The 21,903-nt window shown below is 36.8% G+C and overlaps 1 protein-coding gene across 5 annotated transcripts in view; it reads right to left on the reverse strand.

Moving 5' to 3' along the window:
• LOC109048868 (plasma membrane calcium-transporting ATPase 3) overlaps nt 1–21,903 on the reverse strand; it is a 56,213-nt gene that overhangs the window by 6,239 nt on the left and 28,071 nt on the right. For 2 of the 5 annotated variants that reach the window (XM_042713005.1, XM_042713004.1), the window contains 12 exons: nt 21,498–21,740; nt 20,541–20,782; nt 20,185–20,419; nt 19,923–20,102; nt 19,731–19,818; nt 18,200–18,306; nt 17,751–17,942; nt 14,570–14,783; nt 14,049–14,260; nt 13,370–13,477; nt 11,268–11,450; nt 6,381–6,534 (listed from right to left, as the gene is read on the reverse strand). In XM_042713005.1, the coding sequence (XP_042568939.1) occupies nt 6,381–6,534; nt 11,268–11,450; nt 13,370–13,477; nt 14,049–14,260; nt 14,570–14,783; nt 17,751–17,942; nt 18,200–18,306; nt 19,731–19,818; nt 19,923–20,102; nt 20,185–20,419; nt 20,541–20,782; nt 21,498–21,740 (2,158 nt within the window). The remainder of the gene's footprint in view (nt 1–6,380; nt 6,535–11,267; nt 11,451–13,369; nt 13,478–14,048; nt 14,261–14,569; nt 14,784–17,750; nt 17,943–18,199; nt 18,307–19,730; nt 19,819–19,922; nt 20,103–20,184; nt 20,420–20,540; nt 20,783–21,497; nt 21,741–21,903) is intronic. The other 3 variants (XM_042713003.1, XM_042713002.1, XM_042713006.1) reach the window with 2 other exon arrangements.

The raw sequence follows: 21,903 nt of genomic DNA on the forward strand, positions 1-21,903 counted from the left end.
AGGTCATAAGCTGTGAAGATATACTGTAGCTAAGGTGTTATATATCAAAGGATCTGTAATCTCATCTATGGTTTTATATGTCTCCCTCATCAGCAAAATGAGTGCAAAATGAGTTTAATTCCAGTTTGCATTCTACTGTTATGATTTACTGAAAATGGAAATTCCATATAATAATAATAATAGTAATAGTTATATGGAACATATGGGTGTTTATTTAACGTAGTACGTTCTCATTTTTTTTTTTTTTTTGGTATAAATTTGGTCATAAAGATGACATTATATAAAATAGAATAAAATGGCCAATTATCTTACTATTTTAATTTCAATATGTAATTTCATAGCTAGAATTTTATGTATCCTAAAACTAAATAATAATTGTCATTTTTTTTAGGATAAGCTGAAAAAATTACAGCTTAATTAGAAATAATGTACAATAAAAATATTCTGCTCACAAGCAATATTTTTCTTTTTTGGCAGTATAATTATGGCAGAAACGAGGAACAGTAATTTGTGTAAAATAATCTACAATTAACTTTCACAATAAAAATGTTGAAATGTATTTTGATTATTTAAAAAAAATTATTTTAGAATGGAATCATAGTTTGAGAGATTATGAGATTTAATATGACCTTCATATAAAAAAAAGTTTTAAAACTGTTATTATTATAATTTTTTTTAATCAACTCATATGACGTGCATATTTGAAGAAACATATGCAAATTATCTACAGATGTGAGTCTGCTCTGGTAGGCCTATATGATAAATTACTCTACAGGCTCATCTTACATTGACTGCCAGAGGATAAGTAATAAAATTTCCAGAGACATCATCTAGATGGATGATGATGACTTTTCTGGGACTAGTCACTTCCTGGCACTGAGCCATTGATTACATGACACCAACCGCTGTGACAGAAGACCTTAACAAGCACTATCACACTGACAAGAACAGAGCAGGCACAATAAACAAGGTCACAGCATCTCTGGTTGCTACAAAAGTCATCTTATCAGCACAAATGGATCACACCTTTGTACAGTTTCATAGGCCTGGAATTGAATTTTGTTTTTATCTTGGTAAGGGATACTATTCTTGATTACTGTTCGGATGACATATTCATATTGTGGATGTTTAGAGAGGTGTGGAAAAGCACATTCACTGAGAGATAGAGAGAGTGTGAGCATCTTTAGGCATGCAGCAGAGCAGTCGAGTGCAGATGACACACAGAGAAGAAGAGCTGAAGAGTGCTGATGAGATCTGCCTCAGTCTATATGCAGAGAAAAGAAGAAGGAGCACGGGAACTGATCAGAAAGCAAAATGCTCATTCCAGTGCAGCTGTCTCATTGTCGTGTTACAGGAACAGAAACAATGAAAGTCGTGGTCAAACTCAAAAACTTGAATGCATGATGGTAAACAGTCAGGCTCATGCTGTAACTCAAATGCGGCCGGAGCACATATACACACGCATCTCTCGAGTGTGTATATATTCAGAAGGAAGGAGATTTGAGAGTGCGATCCTTTGCTGTGGCCATGGGCCAGTGCCGCCAACCCCAACCCTCTTTTCAACACTCACCCAGCAAAGGAAAAGAAGATAAAATGACCAAAAAGGATTTACAAGAGACAAAACAAACAAACAGGAAGGGACGGTCAAGCATTTGATAAATTGCTTATCTGTTTTTCCAAAGAGCCTGTTTGTTGAGAAAAAGTCATGCAAATCTGAATTGAGAGACTGTTTGTTTTCATTTTTGTTCTCTGAGTTTCTGTCTTTCTGGAGGGTTTTTTTATTTTTTATTTTTTGCATGGATATAGGTAAACATTCGAGTATATCGCCCACTTTTGGGAAATGTGTGTTTGTGAGGTTTTTTCTCTCTCTCTCTCTTTGCTCTGGATGTTTGCAAGCCAGATTACTATCCACTGTCTCCCCCACGCTGTCCTTCAAAGAAAAAAAGCTTGATGGAAAAACTTTATCATTAAAACCAAAAAACAAAAAAGACTTCTTTACTCAACAAATATTTCCCAAAGATGTCTGAAATGAAAAGAGATCTATACAGAAAGATTTGAAGCAGACAAAGTGATAAGATGCAGGAAAGAAGAGAAAGTAGTTAACAAAGCAGTGATGAAATAATGACTTCATGTTGAATTTGTAAGAATGCATTCAGGAAGGTTTATGCATAAAGACTGTTAAAGAGTAATCGCTGGTCAAAAATGACAATGAATTAACAATATATCTAACGACTGACTTTCATTTGACAATCTATATTTAGAAGTGACTGTAAATGCTCTAAATCATAAAGTGCAATTCTCTCCATTTAAAGAATTTCAAATTTTGTACTATTAATGTAATTAAATTCACAATTTAAATTAAAACTATCTAAATTTTTTCTCTTTTTTTATTGCCAAACTTCAAACAAGGTTTATAAGGAGTTAATTTTAATTACAGCAATAGGTGTATTTTGTCTTTTCCATCATTTATGATTTATCTCACATATATTACATATTTGCATCTTGAATAATTTAAATATGGTGAATTTTATGAAATTATACAATATTATACAATATTATACATTTAGCAATGCACTTTATAAAAATGCACTGTATAATCTGATGGCAGAATTCACACAGTCTATGAATATGATTATTTTTTTTTAACAGAAGGTAGTAATCAAAGCTAGGAAAACTTTAATAAATTAGCGTCGCTTGGACATTTCTACTTATATTCCAAAATATATTCCACTGACTGATAGTGAGCATCTGTGTTGAGCAGTGAACCATTACCGTACAAGGCAAATGTTTGAGCAAATGAGTGAGGTAAACATGAATCTATCAGACAGCACTGCGTCTCTTCTCAACATCTGGGTCACAATGTGCACCCATCTTACGAAACCTAAAATGAAAACAAACTTGATCCATAGATCTGTCAAATAGTTTTAAACAAACATTTGTATCTGAGACAGCTGTGAGGAAAAAAAACGTGATTAATGATTGATCTAAATATAGTGTTTTGTTCTCTGAAGAGCTACAATGCTAGTATAAAATGATTTTCAAAGATCTGTATACAGTATATACATCATAAATGATTAAAAATACTACATTTAGGCAAAAGTAATCAACACACTAACATCTACTAAATTTTTCTGTAGTATGATTTCTAACATGAGGTTGACAGAATAATGTTTAAACTAAAGTTAATGTTTGCAAATCTCAGTCAAAGCCAAAGAAAATTTTGTGTGAGAAAAACAACAAAATTATATTTATAGGGCTGAAAAAGAAGACTGGAGTGAGTAGTGGCACATTTCATCCACATAAGCACAGTACGCAGACACAAAGTGAAAATTGTGATGAAAAATGAAGTACATCACAGAGCAGTCAGATGCAATGATATGGTAGTTGTAATTAACATTTCTAGCCTGAAAAAAAATAATTATATATATATATATCCACAACGATGGAGAAATAGCTGGGGAAAAAATCTAAAAGCACTGATAAAAATTTAGTTAGTTCACTATTCCCAGCAAGAAAACATAATACACATTCTTAAAATCGCTACTAAAGTGCTATTAGGGTGTATAAAGCATTGTTCTGGGTTGAAAACAAGTTGAAAGAATAGTTCACCCAAATTGTAATTATTACTTTTTAAAATACAATTCTGTCATAATTTACTCACCCTCATTTTGTTCTAAACCTGTATGACTTTATTTCTTCAATGGAACATGAAAGCAGATATTTATAGCTAAATCCAAGTTAAAGCCCAAACTTCCATACAAATTAAAGTGAATTGTGACCATCCAAGTTTTTTTTTTTTAATACTTAAATGTTGGTCTGTTCCTCTCACAATGCTGTCTGAATATAGTGTGTATGCTATACTTTTAGAATGCTTTTAAGGTGCTTTTAATGAAGCACTTGGTCACCATCCACTGTCATTGTATAAAAAAAAAACAGCATGAACATTCTTTAAAACAATCTTATTGCATGTTTCACATATGAAAGAAAGCCATTCAGGTGTGGAACTGGATGAGTTAGTAAAGTATTTTTAGGACAGAATTTTAACTTTTGACTCTATTGACAGCATATGTAATCTATGATTGCTTTTATAAACTGACGGACAAGCTGATAATATTTTCAACAGAATTACACAGATGCTAGAGCTGAACTTGTTTTCAACCCTTGTTTTGATTCCTTTAAAGAATGATATCTAGACATATGCTAATGTACTATGTTTGATAGAAAAATGAAAGAATGTTTGTTAGATTAGAAGAGTTTAGAAGATGCACACGGAGAAGAGAACAGGAGACAAGTTAAAACAGATTTAAGCCATGAACCATGTGAACCATGGGACAGAGAAAAAGACTGTGAGGACAGAAGAGGATGCTTTCACACAGTCTTATGATGAAAGTTACAAGATGCATTATCTGGAAAAAAGTAACAGAGGGAAAGAGAATGAAAGAGAGAGAGAAAGAGAGAGAGAGAGAGAGAGAGACCTATCAGAGGGAGAAGAACCTTATAGGGCTTATACTCGAAGGTTTACCCCTGTGTAGGCTCAAAAGCCATAGCAGTGCAGCACATTGAGTATCTCTGCATATACTGTAAAACCTCATCTTTATAGCAAACCACGCTAACAGAAGCCTCTTGGAAGTGAGTGCCGTGTTCTCTCTGTATTCTTTCTGTGGATTTTTGGACTAATTTCAGGTTTAAATACAGGTTCTTCTTGCAATGTCCAGACATAATTCTATTAAAATAATTAATGGTAAAAGCAATTATTTAATCATTTCAAGCAATTATTAAATTATGTATTATCAGGGCCTGAATTTCGTTTTGGAAAATGGTGGGGGGGGATTCCCCCTTTAGGTGGCTCTTATGGGGGGATTCATTTGAGGGGGGAGTTAGGGTATTTTTTTAGATATATTTTTAAACTACAATCATCCAAACTAAATGTTTCATCATTAATGACAGCAGCAGGCTTATTCAGGTTGCTGTCTCTTTAAGACCTCATGCTAGGCTCAAACTTCTACACACAAGTTTTTTTTTCTCAACTGTTTACATTAACTTAATAGCCTGTATACCGACAATGTTTAGTATAAATCGACTGTTTACATGAATACTCATCAAGACAGGCATTTTGACATTTTTGTATCTATTTGGCCGTTTACGCACAAAGGCGCGCTCTCTCAGATGTGTCTCTATGTGCGTGCGCTTTGGGTGTGAGGCGGCTCACAGAAAGGGTCTCACAGTCACAGTGCACTTAAGTACTGTATTGAGCACTTAGTTGAATGTTTTAAATTGTGAGACTCAAAAGCACGTGCAAATGATACATTCCGTCATCTGTCGCGAGCGTCTTTCACGTTGAAATTTTTGCTGGAATTTCCCGCGTTACAAGCGCAGAATGGGAATCAGTAGAATTATGCGCAATCCCGCGCCGAAATTCAAGCCCTGAATATATATCGAAGTCATGTCTTGTATGTTATTTTAATAGTCGTGATATATTCTGTTCTCCAATTGTTTTTAACAAATCTTTAAGAATGCGTTACTTTAAAGCTGAAGTAATTTTTGTTGATGTTAAAATCCTATTACAGTCCAAAATATCAATAGACAACTATAAATGAGTCATTTGTAGACTGAATTAAACAAAAAGTGCAAAAAGTGTTTCTCTGTGGTGCAATTAAAACAATATGCTTAAAAATATGATTGAGCCAATGGCATTGGATTGGGGGCAGGACTATCTGTTTATCCAACCAGTGGTTCATGTTTATGAAATCTGATCAGTCATTATTTTTGCAATTCCATTTGCTCAAATAAATAAATAAATAAATAATTAACCACTTCAGCTTAAAAAAAAAAAGTTTTCTGCTGTGCACTCAACACTAGCAGTGAATTTTTTTTTTTCTTTTTTTTTTTTTTTTTTTGCACATTCTGTTGTAGGTAATAGGTTTCATTTTGGACAAAAAGAAGCAGAGAATGGCTTAAAGAGAAACGGGGATTTGAAAACAAAACCAAGACCTTTAGACAACAAAGAAGAACCCAACAGCAAGAGAAAAGGCCCGACAAAGCAAGACAGCACACAGAAACCGAGAGAAGGAAAGGAGGGACTCGGGGAGGAGACACAAACAGCGGCCCATAGAGAATCAGTCAAAGCCAGACAGGCCATCTTGCAAAGAGCCACTCAATCACAGAGAGACGACTACACAGAAGGTTTCAAATACAGAACAGAAGTACCACGGCACACACCGTGGGGTGTTTCATGTGCTGCTGTGTGTGAGGAGAAATACTTGGTGCATGTGTATGTGTGTGTGTGTGTGTGTGTGTTTGTAAGAGTTTTGATGTTTTGTGAGTGTTTCTGAGTGTGTGAGTGTCGTGTCTGACACAGGTAGGGAAAGCAGGGAACTCACTCCCGGGAGCGACGCTTGCATTGGCAGTGGAGAGAACTACATGAGTGGGGGTAGAAATATTGGTTACGTCATGGAGCTGGCTGAGCACTGAGGATCGACGTCTCACTGCACCCTGAAACGAACCACTTCTCTTGAACGTACTCACTACCTCCATCTGCAGGAGAGAGAGAGAACCACATCATATACACACTTCAGAGAAAGAAAGAGAGAGAAAGAGTAACAAGGAAGAAGCAGAGTGTGAGAAAATATGCTTGTGATACTTCACCCGGCAAGAGAAAACAAAGCTATGCTGGCATTGTGTACTATAGGTACATCTTTCAACATTAAAAGGATAGCTCACCCAAAAGTGAAAATTCTGTCATTATTTACTCCCCCGCTTGTTGTTCCAAAACCATTTGCTGTTATTTTTTGCTGTTCAGTCTGTTCCTCACATAAAGCGGCTTTCTAGCTACTTGGAAAGCACATGGTGTTTTTTTCCTTTTTGGGGCTTCACAAACATGGGAACCTACATAATTAATTAAGAATTTCTTCTTTTGTATTCCACAGAAGAAAGGAAGTCATACATAAAACAACATGAGGCTGTTTAAATGATGACATCATTTTCATTTTTGGGTAAACTACCCCTTTAAGGATCTGCAACCAGGATCATAATGAAAGTCATGATGAAATTATAATTGATTCAATTTACTTTCTTAGTACATGGTCTGGGTCTTTTTGGAAATAATTTATTGGTGCATAATATAACAAAGAATATAAAAGTCTTTATAATCATTCATCAAAATGTAATAACTTTCTCTGGCACTAAAACAACTTATCACTGACCACCAAGACCTGTCATATCAAGATCATTTTCCACTCTTCAGTCATTTTCCATATCACATTCACTCAAACTGGTGGCATCTGCGTTTCATATTCACTTTAAAGAAACACGCTGCCTTCATTTGTCAGTTCATTTAACAGGATTCTGTTCTGTTTTTCCACAAATAGAGTGTGGATGTCATTGCAGTATTTTTTTTTTTATTTCTAAATGGCTTTGTTAAAATATCACATTGACTGCACAAGATAAGTTCACTGAACATCACTGTAATAAAAGCTAACACAACAAATGGATACCTCTGCAACCACCCCACCTCAAATGTTTCACTTCTCTGAAACTCACTTTGTGCGCTGAATCAATTTTACATGCAGCCCTTAAGAACAAGTTGAACCATGCCAAACTAAAATGGGAAATGCAGTAAGAATATGCAATCAGCTTGCATAAGACCTCTTCGATAATTAATCTGCAAATACTCTGTATCAAAAACACAACACTGAGAAATGGAGGTGCTCTCATCAGTGGAGTCACGCAGGATGAAAGCCGTGATTAGATTAGGCTGACTGGTGATATGAGGCCAGTTGCTATAATGTGTGTTGTGTTTTGCCTACTCAGTATCGAGCAGTGAAGGAATCAATGGAAACCTTGTAAGGAGCTTTATAAGCACTTCAGAAATCCATACCGGGCACTCCAAATTTAAAAAATATCTATATAATGCTCTACTATCCCATAAAGTCTGCTCACTGATGGTGTATATTGGCAAGAACATGGCCAAAAGAGTAAGTGCTACATCATGCATGCATGTGCTCTGAGAACGTTCTATTATAAAAGCTCTTTCTAAAGTTACAGTGCCATAAACCAACAGGCACCATGACCCACCTCCTCTACACCTGCTGACGTTCAGTATCATACTGTGTATGTACCTAGCGCAGTTCTGATCAGGAAACGTAAAACAAAAAAGTAATACTAACTCACTAACTCAAGTCACAAGTGCACCACACAACAGATCCTTCCACAAAGATGCTTCTTAAGTTTCATAATTTAAGGAACCATCAGATGACAATTCTATGCAAACCCAAAAAAAGAGAAAAATCTCACTTAAAGTCATGGACGGAGTCCAGACTGAGAACTATAAGTATAAGCATATAAATCAATATAATTCAGTTCAGTATAATTCAGCTGTACTCAAGGAAATTAATTAAGCATTTGCCTCAAATCAAACTACTTCAACATTCCAAATAAAACAAACAAAAAAAAAAACCCTGAGAGCTGTTTCCATGAAGGTTGAAACAAAAAATGGAAAAAGAAACAAGATAGTATTATAGACATTTGGTTGATTATGCAGATCAAATAAAAAAAATAACCACTTCTAAAATATATACCCTATATTGTAATTAAGTTAGGCACATTTATGATAATGTTATGAGCCTTGATGTGTAAGATAGGGATGCACTATAAAACAGCACCATATCAGTAGATATTAGAGTGTAATTTTATTGTATCAGCAGATACACTACTGTTCAAAAGTTTGGGTCAGTTTTTGTTCCTGAAAGAAATTATAAAGTCATTTAAAACGTTAAAAACCTTCCCTTACAACAATAAACCATATCCAATTAAATTAAAGTTTACATATAAACCAAATTCAATTCAATTCAAGTTTATTTGTATAGCGCTTTTTACGATACAAATCATTACAAGGCAACTTTACAGAAAATTAAGTTTCTACAATATTAGTAGGTAGCTTATCAGTGGTGACTGTCAGTTCATGTGCATATAGCAGAAATGTTTAGAAAAATCAATAAAAAGACATAAACAAACAGACGATTAACACTATTAACAGCAATTATGCAATCAAACTTATAGCAAAATATGATAGTTCTGTATGTTGTTTCCCTTTCTCTTTGGAGTGTTACATATGCTGTTCTTTTGAATTTAAAGGGGTCCTATGATGCAATTAAAATTTTTCCTTTGTCTTTAGAGTGTTACAAGCTCTTGGTGCATAAAGAAGATCTGTAAAGTTGCAAAGACTAAAGTCTCAAATCCAAAGAGATATTCTTTATAAAAGTTAAAGGTCAACCACAACCCCCTAAAATGGCTCGTTCTAACACACCCCCACGTGTCTACGTCACTATGTGGGAAGATTTGCATAACGCCGGCCAAATGTTCATGCAATGAAAGAAGGCATAACTTTTATTCTCTCTGTTGCCAGCGCTGTGGAGACGCTGTATGTTTCGTTGAAGTGAAACTTTGTTTGGCTGTCCAAAAGAGGACATGACTATAAATCAGTGGTTAAGTTGTATTTCAACACTGTTCCAGAACAGTCCAACCCAAATATTCAGATGTGTGCAACGCATTTTATGGAGGACTGTTTCCTGAACCAGTAGCCTACAATGCGTATTGTGGCACAACGGCTGTTTCTATAAAGTTGGGCAGTTCAAAATTCGCAAGGACAGTCTGGCGCTTCTGACTCACAGCCTGTAAGTACACTTTTTCTATTTAAATAATTTGCCAATAATGATTCAAATGCGAGTTTTGAGCAGTAGAGTAGGCTTGTTGTTTGTTGTTTCTCATATCACAAATGCAGACATGGTTTTATGTTTACGTAGTGCTATACTCAAAGCAACACGTAAAAAGACAGTATAAGTCATTATAATAAGTAATTATGTCCCCACTGGATGCAACAAATGCCTCGTTTGTAATGGGTTTTATTTGTTTTGTCTAGTCTAGTGACGTCCGGATCGCAAACAATCTTTCTATTTAACCGGATCTTCTTAATGAACCGGTCGAACCAGTTCACCAAATCAATCTGAATCATTTGAAACGTTTGCATCTCCAGTACGCACTAATCTACAAATAAATTAAGTTATTCGGTTTATAAATGTGCCTTACACTCCCTCTGACGCAAAATAAACCAATACCCCGAGTTATTCAGTTACTCCTAACAGTACATTGACTGAACTGCTAAAAGAGAACCGATGATGGGATGTGCACGCGCAGAGCAGCTGGGACTGAATCTCGTGCTGCTGGCCTGGGAGAACACATAGTATGTTAAGGGGCGTAACATTTCGGTCACACGCTTGAGGCATTCGGCCAATCACAACGCACTGAATAGCTGACCAATCAGAGCACACCTTGCTTTTCAGACCGATGAGATTATCAAAAAAAAAAATCAATGTCATACAGAAGAAACTGCATAGAGGAGAAACTTGTTTCTTGAGCATCAATTCAGCATTTTAGAATGAGTAATTGCTGCTGAAAATTCAACTTTGCCATCACGGGAATAAAAAACACTAAAAAAAAAAAAAAACAAAAAAATAAAAACCAATTCAAATAATAACAATAAAAATAAAAAATTTACTTCATAATTTAGACTGTTTTTGAACAAAAGTATAAATGGTAAGCATCTAGAGTTAAAAGACATTAAAACATTTTTTAGAAATCTTACCGACCCCAAACATCTGAACCCCTTATTTTATACTCATACTCAATATCAGCCACAACATGAAAATAATTAACAGCTTATCATATCGACCAGATCTTAAATACTGGTGCATCCCCAGAGTCAAACATTGTTCAGATCCCCATCAAATCTTTCAAGCTCTATTAAGTCTGAGGAGCAACATTCTCAAGTCCCATGCAGCACGTCAGGATGTGTCTGATTCAGTGCTGTGACTCTGAGCCAAATTAGTTACTAAGCAATAAATTAGGAATTTAAAGGACTCGAGTTACATAATACAGTGACAAAACAGAGCTCTGAGCACAGGAAGGGGGAGGGAATGTTATACATTCTTGTTTGGGGAAATCTATAGGCAAGTGAAGGGTCCCAACAGTGGGAAGCAGAGACAAAGACAGATTAGCTAAAGAGAGGAGGAAAAAGAAAAGGAAGAAGGCAAGGATGAACTAATGTTGGTGATTCAGAAAGGGTTTAGAGAGAGCGGGGAGAGTAGAGGAGGAAACGAAAGGAAAAGCAAAAGAGCATTCTTTGAGGAGACAAAAGTTCTACTGTCTGTGGAAACCATCTTACGTGACTAGTGCTCTAACTGGTCAGAGGTAAGGGGTCGCATGCACAGCACCTGAGTCTGGATACGGTTAAGGCCTCTAAACCAGAGGATCTGCCCCCTGCGTAGCTCTCTCTCAGCGTGGTCTATCTCCTCCTCATCCTCGGCCAGCTCATCCTCCGTCATCTCGTCCATCCCTGGCCCATGGCCTGCCTCCTTCAGACACTTCAGGTGACTAGTGGGTACTGTGGCTATCACCTGAGATGAAAAGAAGAATTAGTTTAAAAGGAGTGGAATGACTGATACTGTATGATCAGAGGCATGCACAAGGGGTGGGTGCAGGGGGGCTCAAGTCGAGGTGTGCTAAAGTGCCCTTTCGGTCCGATCTAGGTGCCCCTGGTTACCCCCCGGACCGCGATTGTGCCCTCGTAATGCCATTTCACCCTGCCCCTCCGGAGGTTTTGTGCATGCCACTGTGTATGATGGTGAGCAGTGCTTGATATACAGTACAGTACATAAAATACATGGGCAAAATATGTAGACATATCTTATAGAAATCTGGAACTGATCGAAACTGAATGTGAACACACTCCCTATTACCAAAACTCTGCCCTACAAAGATATCGGTCAAAAGCACATATTCATGGCTTTGCAATCACAGAAATAAATTACACTTTAAAATATATTAAAATAAAAAACGGTTTAAATTTAAATTGTACTTTAAATTGTAATATTACTGTAATTTTGATCAAATAGATGCAGTTTTTCTAAGAATAAGAGAAAATAAAATATTTGAACATGGAAAATTTTTGAATGGTAGCATATTGGATATTGAACTGTTCAAGCGCTTTTCCCCATGTTTCATCCTGTACAATTATAATGCTGTGATTTAATTTTTTTAATAACATTTTTAATTTTTAATTTAATTTTAGTTTTTAGTGTTTTTGTTGTATTTATTTAGACAAATACTCTATTTTTACTGTCAGCCTTAACATGAAACTAATTATCAGCTTATCATATCTACCAGATCTTTATTATCGGCACAATCATTTTTAGCTCTGTCAACCGTCTGAGCAATATGTATGTCCAAGAAACCACATTCTCAATTCCCATGCAGCTCCAGGATGGTACTATGGCCAAAAATACATAGACATTATTTAAAAGTACTGCCATTCTATCAGATTTCAGAAGTGGTGGCAGCAAAATAACATTCTTGTGAGACAAAAATAAAAAATGCTTATGAAGCTGGAGTTGGCACTTAACTTGCAAGATCCAATTCATCTACCAAGCTCTCAGCTTCCTGCTGCCCATATTTGGACTGCCCTATGAATATGCAAAATGACAGGCAGAAGGTACCTTAAAAACTTGGCTTTGAGTGGTTAGACAATGAGCCTGTGGTCTGTGATATTTTCTAAGTATTCTATTAAAAATAATTTTTAGCACCTTTAACGGGCTTGTCTATTTTGGCTACACCAATTCATGATACTTCAAGATGCATAAAATTGATCATACACCCACTGACAAATATTCACAGTAGGATGAGAACCAAAGAGCTCTTAGACAAATAAAATGCTGTAGTGTTGAAGAACTTGAACCCAATTGAACACCCGTGGGATGAATTTGGGATGAGCCAGACCTCATTACCCAACATCAGTGCCTGACCTCACTGATGCTCTTGTGTCTTAATGGGAGCAAATTTACAAAGCTATGTTCCAACATCTAGTAGAAAAAAGCAATCCCTGAAGATTAGAAGCTGTTGTAGCAGTAAAAGGAGGACTTACTCCCAATTAATAGACACTGGTTTAAAATTAATCGCATGTGGCACATTTGGGTGTTCACATACACTGTATAATACAATTAAAAAGGAAAGTATATTGCACACAATGCACACAAAATAATTAACATTTACTTTAATATTTTCTTAAACTTCACTAAAAATATATTGAAACATATGTGATTATAGGCAGGATAACCACTTGTGTTATAAGGCAGTCTAGCACAGTTATCAGCTGATGCAATATTTCCAAAATGGACAATTATCAGCCGTTACAATCTTTGGGGAAAAAGATTTAGAAAAATCTTAAACTTGATGAAATACTCCACACCTTCAGTTACACAAATATTGTCTTTCATAGTTGTTCTCCTTTTTTGTTCTTTTTTGTCTCTCACTCTCCTACCTGACCCCAGAGCAATTCTCCAACTCCCACGAAGAGGCACCACAGCCATTGCTCCACATTGAGAGGGGCACAGCTGAAGGGCTTGCCCCCAAACTGCACAATCACAATCTGCACACAGATCAACAGCAAACAACCAAACATAGTCAACACCAGCTAACTCAACACAGGCACACAGTACATCAGTTACCCTCTCATGTCACCTTTCATAAAACCTCATGGACAGGCCCAGATAGAATACTGATTTCAAAAATAGTCTGTATAAATCTGTTGATTGGATTTATAGGTATACTGTAGTTTACCCAAAAATGTAAATTCTGTCATCATTTACTCACACTCATGTCATTTCAAACCCATATGCGTTTTTGCATGCATTCTTTTTTCAGTGGAACATATAAGATGGTATTTTGAAGAAGATAGATAGATAGATAGATAGATAGATAGATAGATAGATAGATAGATAGATAATGCTTTTATCCTTCTCAAATAAATGAATCTTGTTTAAAAGATATTTAGATTTTTTCAAAGGGCAAACGACACAAAAATTCTCATGAAATAGTATATTAATAAACTAACAGCCAAGGGGTGAGAGATATGCAGAACTTTGCTAATGATGGGGTTCAAATTCTGCAGAAATCTGGAGAATCTGCTCAAGGAGCATAATATAAACAGTTGCTCTGACCTGCACTCCAAATGTTCCCAGAACAATGCTGCAGAAGATAGGGTTCCCAAAGATGCCGTCGAATACGTTTCTTTCACCGTGAATCTTGCGAGCGTTGATCTCGTTGAAGAGCTGCATCAGGACAAAGGTGTTGAAGATGATGGTGTAGTGTTCAGATGGGGGGGAGTGTAAGGGGGCATTACGGCCGCTGTCGATGTTGAAGATTTTCTCTCCTGTCAGGATGAAAGAGATGAAGGCATAAAAAATTAAGCCGTTCTTAAAACCTTTAAAGGTGCACTCAGTAGGCACTTATTGTTTCACCTTTAGCCCAGTCACTTATGCTAGCATTGCTCTCATTCTCACAGCTTCTGCTAAATGAATATGTAAATATACGTAACATATATGAGACTCTAATGTTATAATTCTGAGGTGTAAGCTGCTACACTTTCAGTTAAGACTTTCATCCTTATTATTACTGTATTATTCATCATCAATAAATTATGCAAAACAACATATATTGATTCTTGAACTCTCTGTCCCACCGACAAACAGCAGGGTGAAGATGATGACGAGCTGATAGACTCCATGACCCAGGATGTTCTTCATCATTGTGAGCGAGATGAGGGGGTTGTTGCGGCCATAGGGTTTCCTAAGCAGCAGAGCTTCGGTGGGCGGCTCAGTGGCAAGAGCCAAAGATGCAAATGTGTCCATGATCAGATTAACCCACAACATCTGTACTGCTTTTAGTGGAGAGTCCTACACACAAAAACACAGAGATTACTGCTGAAGGTAGCGAACTAAATTGTTGTGTGCAGTGAAGTGTGTGCAATACCACCGATCTCCAGCAGGGGGCTTAGTGGCTGGTTTAATTACAACTTCCTTTTGCTGCGAGCTTGAGAGGTGCAATGCAGTCAGTTCTCCTAATCCGCATGTCAGAGCTATCAGCGATCTAGAGTGGCTGTCTCACACTTACCGCAACGCTACAGACTAAGACAAACAACACTGATCTGAGGAGTAGATTTGGGGGGTACGCAATGTTCAACCTGTCCCCCTTTTCTTTATATATATAAAAAAAGGAAATATCTTTTACACTGAGGCACTTCCAAAGTGAATGAGTCATTGTTAAAATACTTAGTTTCAATTGTATAGCCACAAAATGTGTAAAAAAAAAAAACCTCTGTGTAAAGTTATTTCCAATTTTACAACTTCATTGCCATGACAACCTGACAGTTAAAATGTTTAAAATAACGAGCACCTAAGATTACACATTTTAACATAAAAATGACTGCTAGTGCATTTTTAAAAGTATAAGCATCATATTTCTCCTTTTAAATCCTCTACAAAATAAATAAATAATATTAATAATAACAATAATTTGTCCAGTTGTAAGTGCATCACCACAACCTGGAATTTTGAGGGACATTTTAAAATAATTTTTTGAGGACCAATCAGACACCATTTTTCATTAGATTTAACAAATCAATTATTCATTAGATTAACAAATAGTCACAGACCCCTCACCCAATAAACATACTGGGTGCCAGGATGTCTGTGAAAGACACAAAGCCCCTGGTTATCATGGCAACCAAGGCCCCTCAGCCAGATCAGATAAACCTTTACGACCTAATGGCATGTTGAGAATTCTCCCTCTCACTACATTTTCCATAGGAAAGACACATAATGGACAGCAAAATGGACTCTTCTCTAATTAATTTATAGGAAAACCTTTCTTTGAATAAACACACATATACACTAACCTAAAGGATTATTAGGAACACCTATTCAATTTCTCATTAATGAAATTATCTAATCAACCAATCACATGGCAGTTGCTTCAATGCATTTAGGGCAATCTCCTGAGCTCAGAATGGGAAAGAAAGGTGATTTAAGCAATTTTGAGCGTGGCATGGTTGTTGGTGCCAGACGGGCCGGTCTGAGTATTTCACAATCTGCTCAGTTACTGGGATTTTCACGCACAACCATTTCTAGGGTTTACAAAGAATGGTGTGAAAAGGGAAAAACATCCAGTATGCAGCAGTCCTGTGGGAGAAAATGCCTTGTTGATGCTAGAGGTTAGATGAGAATGGGCCAAGCTGATAGAAGAGCAACTTTGACTGAAATAACCACTCGTTTACAACGGAGGTATGCAGCAAAGCATTTGTAAAGCCACAACACGGACAACCTTGAGGCGGATGGGCTACAACAGCAGAAGACCCCACCGGGGTACCACTAATCTCCACTACAAATAGAAAAAAAAAGAGGCTACAATTTGCACGAGCTCACCAAAATTGGACAGTTGAAGACTGGAAAAATGTTGCCTGGTCTGATGAGTCTCGATTTCTGTTGAGACATTCAGATGGTAGAGTCAGAATTCGTCTCAAACAAAATTCTGCCCACGTGGAGAGTCTGAGCCGGTGTGGGCGTGCCCAGTGGGCTCCAAAACATAGCCTTTCAGTCTGCGGTTCTGTTAGATTCTGAGAAGATGAGGATGTGAGCTAGAATGCTTCTAAGGACACCCTAAGTTCGTGCCAGGCCTCGTGCCTTGACTTTCCATTCACCAAAGATCCTAGAATCTCAGCTGATGTCTCTCTTAGCTCTTTTTCACTTTCCACTGGGAAGAAACTCCCAGTCACCATCGAGTCAGAACATCTTTGGAACTCATCACTTTTCAAACCCGGAAGAAAGTGATTGCGACTCACCGAACCTCCAAACCATCAAGACTTTCATCCGAGACTGCATCCCGCACTCATTCCAGGCCAAGGCAATGCAAGTATTGTACATTTAACTAAACGAAACAGAGGTTTAGTATAAGCTCTAGACCCCGTTATAAACGGCGCTGATGGTTAACTGACTCTTTTCATAGCTTCATTCTCTGGTTTTCCTGATGGTATCATCCATTAAACATCTCATTTGCCCTTTCCCCTGTATGAGTGATTGTTTGTTTGTTAGACTAGTTTGTGTTAGTATTTAGTTAATAAAACTCTTGTGCACAAATTACATGAGTTTCTGATTCTGCCTTGCAAATTAATTGTCCCTTTATGATTTTGATCCTTGCTACATGCTCTAATGCATTATTAGACTACTGTAAGAAGGTTGTTTTCTGTGGCCATGGAAATATCCTTTCTTAGAGTTAATATGAAATTACGCTAAATGTTTGCTGGACAAACAGATTAGTTGATGGCAATTTATTTCTGCTACAGTTACTACTGGCAGCACATATAAATAATTGCAACTAATCATAATTAATTGTAATTATTTATATACATTTCCCTTTTGAGCTAATTTACTACAGTAATCAATGCTATACCACAAATGCTGTCGATTGAGCTTAACTTGTGTTTGAGTCAGTGTTGTTATTGTTAACTAAAACTAAAAATATAAAAATCATTTTGGGTTATTGAAATAAAGATTAAAGAAAATAAATTACAAATATTACATAAAAACTTACATAAAAGACCTAAGAAAAAACAAATAAATAAATACGTTTAAGTTATCAATAAATTTAGCAATAAATAAAAATAATTAGCAATAAATTACTAAAACTAAAACTGAAATAAAATTAATTAAAGCTATATGGAAATATAAAAAAGATAAAGCTGACATCACAAAATCACTAAAGCCAAAATTAAAATTAAAACTAAAAAAAATAAAATAAATATTAATAAATACTATAATAGCATATTAATAATACTAAAATTACAGTGGTTTGAGTGTGTGTTCTACCTGTGTAATGCAGGCCCCGGTGAAAGCTACGATGACGGCCACAACATTGACAGTAAGCTGAAACTGCAGGAACTTGGAGATGCTGTCATACACATTTCTCCCCCACATGACAGCCTTCACAATGCTGGAGAAGTTATCATCGGTCAGGATGATGTCAGAGGCTTCTTTAGCTACATCAGTGCCTGCTATACCCTGGAGACGGCAAGAGAGAAAGACAGAGAGATTTAGGTAATACATTCATCAAAGTCAGATTCATTGGAGAAAAGTGGCTTTTATTCACTGGAGATCTTCTTATGTTATCATACACCCTTGTTGGGTGAACATGATATAAGTAGAGCTTCTAATAAATCAATATTCATCTCTTACCATTACTCATCTCTTAACTACCTCTTGGATGAAAGGACGAATATATGAATAGATTAGTGGGAAGTGTTCGTCAGATTGCTTACCATCGCAAAGCCCACATCTGCCTTCTTGAGAGCCGGTCCGTCATTGGTCCCATCACCAGTTACGGCCACCACCTGTCTCTGCTCCAGCACAGTGCTGTCAATGATGCCTACACAATGGCATCATCACCCAGCAAACAATTACCAGCTAGCACATAACCTTGACCAATCACTGAATACAACTATTGTCACCACACAACATGAATTCATCAGCCTGATACATTTTAATTGACTGTATGTTACGCCTTACTGAGTGTCAAATTTATCTTTTAATAAGTCAGTCATTTTTTAAAGAAATACTTTTATTCAGCAAGTATGCATTAAACCGATCAAAAATATTTATTCAGCATTTATAATAATAAAAAGTGTTTCTTAAGCACCAAATATTCATTTTAGAATGATTTCTGAAGGATCTTATGACACTGAAGACTGGAGTAATGGCTGCTGAAATTCAGCTTTTCCATCACAGCATTAAATTACATTTTAAAATATAATAAAACAGAAAACAGTCATTTTAAATTGTAATAATATTTTACATATAGTGTAAGTGCTATAATATTTTACAATATTAATAACATAAGCAGATTTGGTTGGCATAAGATACTTCTTTTAAAAACATTAAAAAAAACAGTAATGTTTAAACAAGTTTCTTGTGGTCTTAAAATCTTTTAATCTAGATGTCAGTTTGATCCAAAGTGTGTAGAGCTGTTGGCAAGGGATTACGATTTTGAACAAATGGTCACACTTTATTTTAAGGTTCAATTCTCACTATTAACAAACCATTAACTATGACTTTTGCATCAATAAACTCCTAATTTGCTGCTTATTAATAGTTAGTAAGATAGTTAAGTCAAGTCAAAGTCCCTTTAAGGCAAGCCATTTCACTCAGCGGGCATATTTGAAACGCCTCTCTGGAATTAAAGTGCAGCTCCTATCTCTCTGAATGGGGAAACATCAGATTCTCCAAAACTGTTCACCAAGCTTACGATTAAATTTCAAATTTTTTAATTCACCAATGAAATCTGACAACTGTCTCATAAATGATGTTTATTTTGCTCAAATAGTTTTCAGGCTAGACCAGCCAGTGCGCAGTCCTAAGCGTGCATCTCAGAACGTTGAATGTTTCTATAGCAACCAGGACTTCTAACGGCAGCTGCAGTGACGCAATGATTTCACAGATTACCAGCCATACTGAGCGTTGCATTTTCCCCCATACAAAACTATATAAGTGACACGTCTTGGCTATTCTATAATCTTTGGTTAAGTTTAGGTATAGGGTAGGATTAGGGATGTAGAATATGGTCATGCAGAATATGTGCTTTATAAATACTAATAAACAGCCAGTATGTTAATAATAGGCGTAAATATAATATTAGTTTAACAGTTTTGGAAAATACATAATCCCCATACCATACCTGCAAAATATAAATATAATATTAGTTTAACAGTTTTGGAAAATACATAATCCCCATACCATACCTGCTAGTGTACAGTAAGATTCTAGGTTTGAGAATGAGTAGATAGAGAATCTCACCTTTTACGAGAGTGTGTTTGTCCGTGGGGGAGGAACGTGCAAGGACTCTGAGCTTGGGCCAGATCTTATCAATCCTCTCCTGCTCAATCTATAACACACACACATGCACGTACGCAGAGCCCAGACATCCATGATTCAGTTTAGTCTGTATTGGTTTGGTGCTGAGATGTCTGAAATTCAATTTTCACAAACCTCTCCTTTCTCATTCCTGATTCTTCGGTTGAACTCTTTACCCTCCATGCACAGAAAGTCATCCCCGGGCTGAATGATGCCACACTTGGTAGCAATAGCTCGTGCTGTGTTGATGTTGTCGCCAGTGACCATGCGCACAGTGATGCCTGCCCTCTGACACTGGCGAATGGCTTCAGGGACCTGCGGAGGGAGCAGAGAAATGCTTGAAAGGAGAAAACGCATTCCAAGGACATAGGATACATGTTCTTACTACATACTGTACCTCAGGCCGAACGGGATCCTCAATCCCAACGACAGAGATGCAGGTCAGATCGGTGACAATTTCAGCTTCATTATCCCAGTCAGGCTCAGGGTCGCAGGGAAATTCACGATAAGCGATGCAGATGGTTCGCAGGCCTTCACATGCCATGGGCTCGATCACTTTCTTCACCATCTCATCTCGGTCCCGTGGCTTGAAGTTTCTTGCTTCACCATTGGCACCAAGTATCGAGGAACACCTGAGGTAGAAAAAGAGAAAGCAGGAAGGACAAAAAGAGGTGTTTAATGACAGTCAACAAATGAAACAACAACGTTTGAAGTTACGGTTATAATTCCCAGATCTTGTTGTGTTTTACTAACTTTTTCAGAAGAATCTCAGAAGCTCCTTTGCTGTAGAGCCGGAAACTTCCGTCTGGCATCTGCACCACAGTGCTCATGGACTTGCGTACAGAGTTGAAAGTGTAGACTTTGTAAAGCTTCTCCTCTGGGATCTGCTCTCTCACAGGGGCGTAGTCTCTCTTCAAGTCCAGCAGAAAGCCCAGCAGACCACACTCTGTCTTATTACCAACCTGCTTGGGCAGACCACCTTCCATATCCGGGGGCTGAAAGAGAATTGAAATGAAGCAAGGGACACCGAGAAGAGAAAATGAAAAAAATGGATGAAAAAGTTTCTATTTGTATTTGACAAGCCAGTATAACAGTAGCTTCTCTCCTGTAAAAAAAAACAAACAAAACAAAAACAAACAAACAAAAAAACATCTTAACAGCCTAAGTTGGCATGCTGTAGTCTCCCAGCCTATTAAAATACAGTAAAATGCTGTAAAATTCTACAGTACATCTGTTACTTGGTTAACGGCAAGTTCCCTTACTATATATGGTGAATATCTTTAAAAGGGGACATTTTAAGTAATTTTACAGTAAAATATTGTTAAATGTACAGACTTGGTTATCAGTATATTATACAGGTACAAAACAGAGTAGTAGGATGTACTATTAGGCTTATATCAGTTAATGGAATATACTTTCTTTTCTTTTTGCAGTAAATTTATGTTAATTCTGTAACCCTAAAAAGGTGCTACCATATTTTTTATAGTACATTTCTGGCAACCACTGCTGTATGTTTTTACTGTAAATTTCACAGATTACACACAGGCAGTTTTGGGCACTTTTCAGCTAAAAACTAGATTGGCCAGGCTGGGAGTCCAGCTAGACCATCTGAAGACCATTTTGAACAGGGCTTAACCAGCTTAAATTAGCTGTGGCTGGATGATATTAGTTGATATCAGTTTTTTTTATTAATCATATCCAATCTCTCACCATGATCTTGGAGGTATAGGCGCAGTTGATAGATATGGCATTGACAATCATCTCCAGGGTGTTAGGGTTGATCTGGCTGGGGTCCGGGATCTCACGGAAGTGTTGGTCATTGATGTAGGACTGCACTACAGTCATGCGGTTGGTGGTAAGGGTGCCGGTCTTGTCGGAGCAGATGGCAGTGGCATTGCCCATTGTCTCACAGGCATCCAAGTGACGCACTAGGTTATTGTCCTTCATCATTTTCTGAATTAACAGCAATGGAAGATTTGGGTGGTGAAAAAACAGTGTTGACAAAAGCAAAACATGCTAAATATATTACATGAAAAAACATCCAGAGAGAATTTTTTTTTTTTTTCAAATTTGCTTATGTAATCTGTTAGCTCTACAATTCAATTAATTTGTTGTT

The sequence above is a fragment of the Cyprinus carpio genome, chromosome A23 (genome assembly GCF_018340385.1).
Source record: "Cyprinus carpio isolate SPL01 chromosome A23, ASM1834038v1, whole genome shotgun sequence".
Classification (NCBI taxonomy): Eukaryota; Metazoa; Chordata; class Actinopteri; order Cypriniformes; family Cyprinidae; genus Cyprinus; species Cyprinus carpio.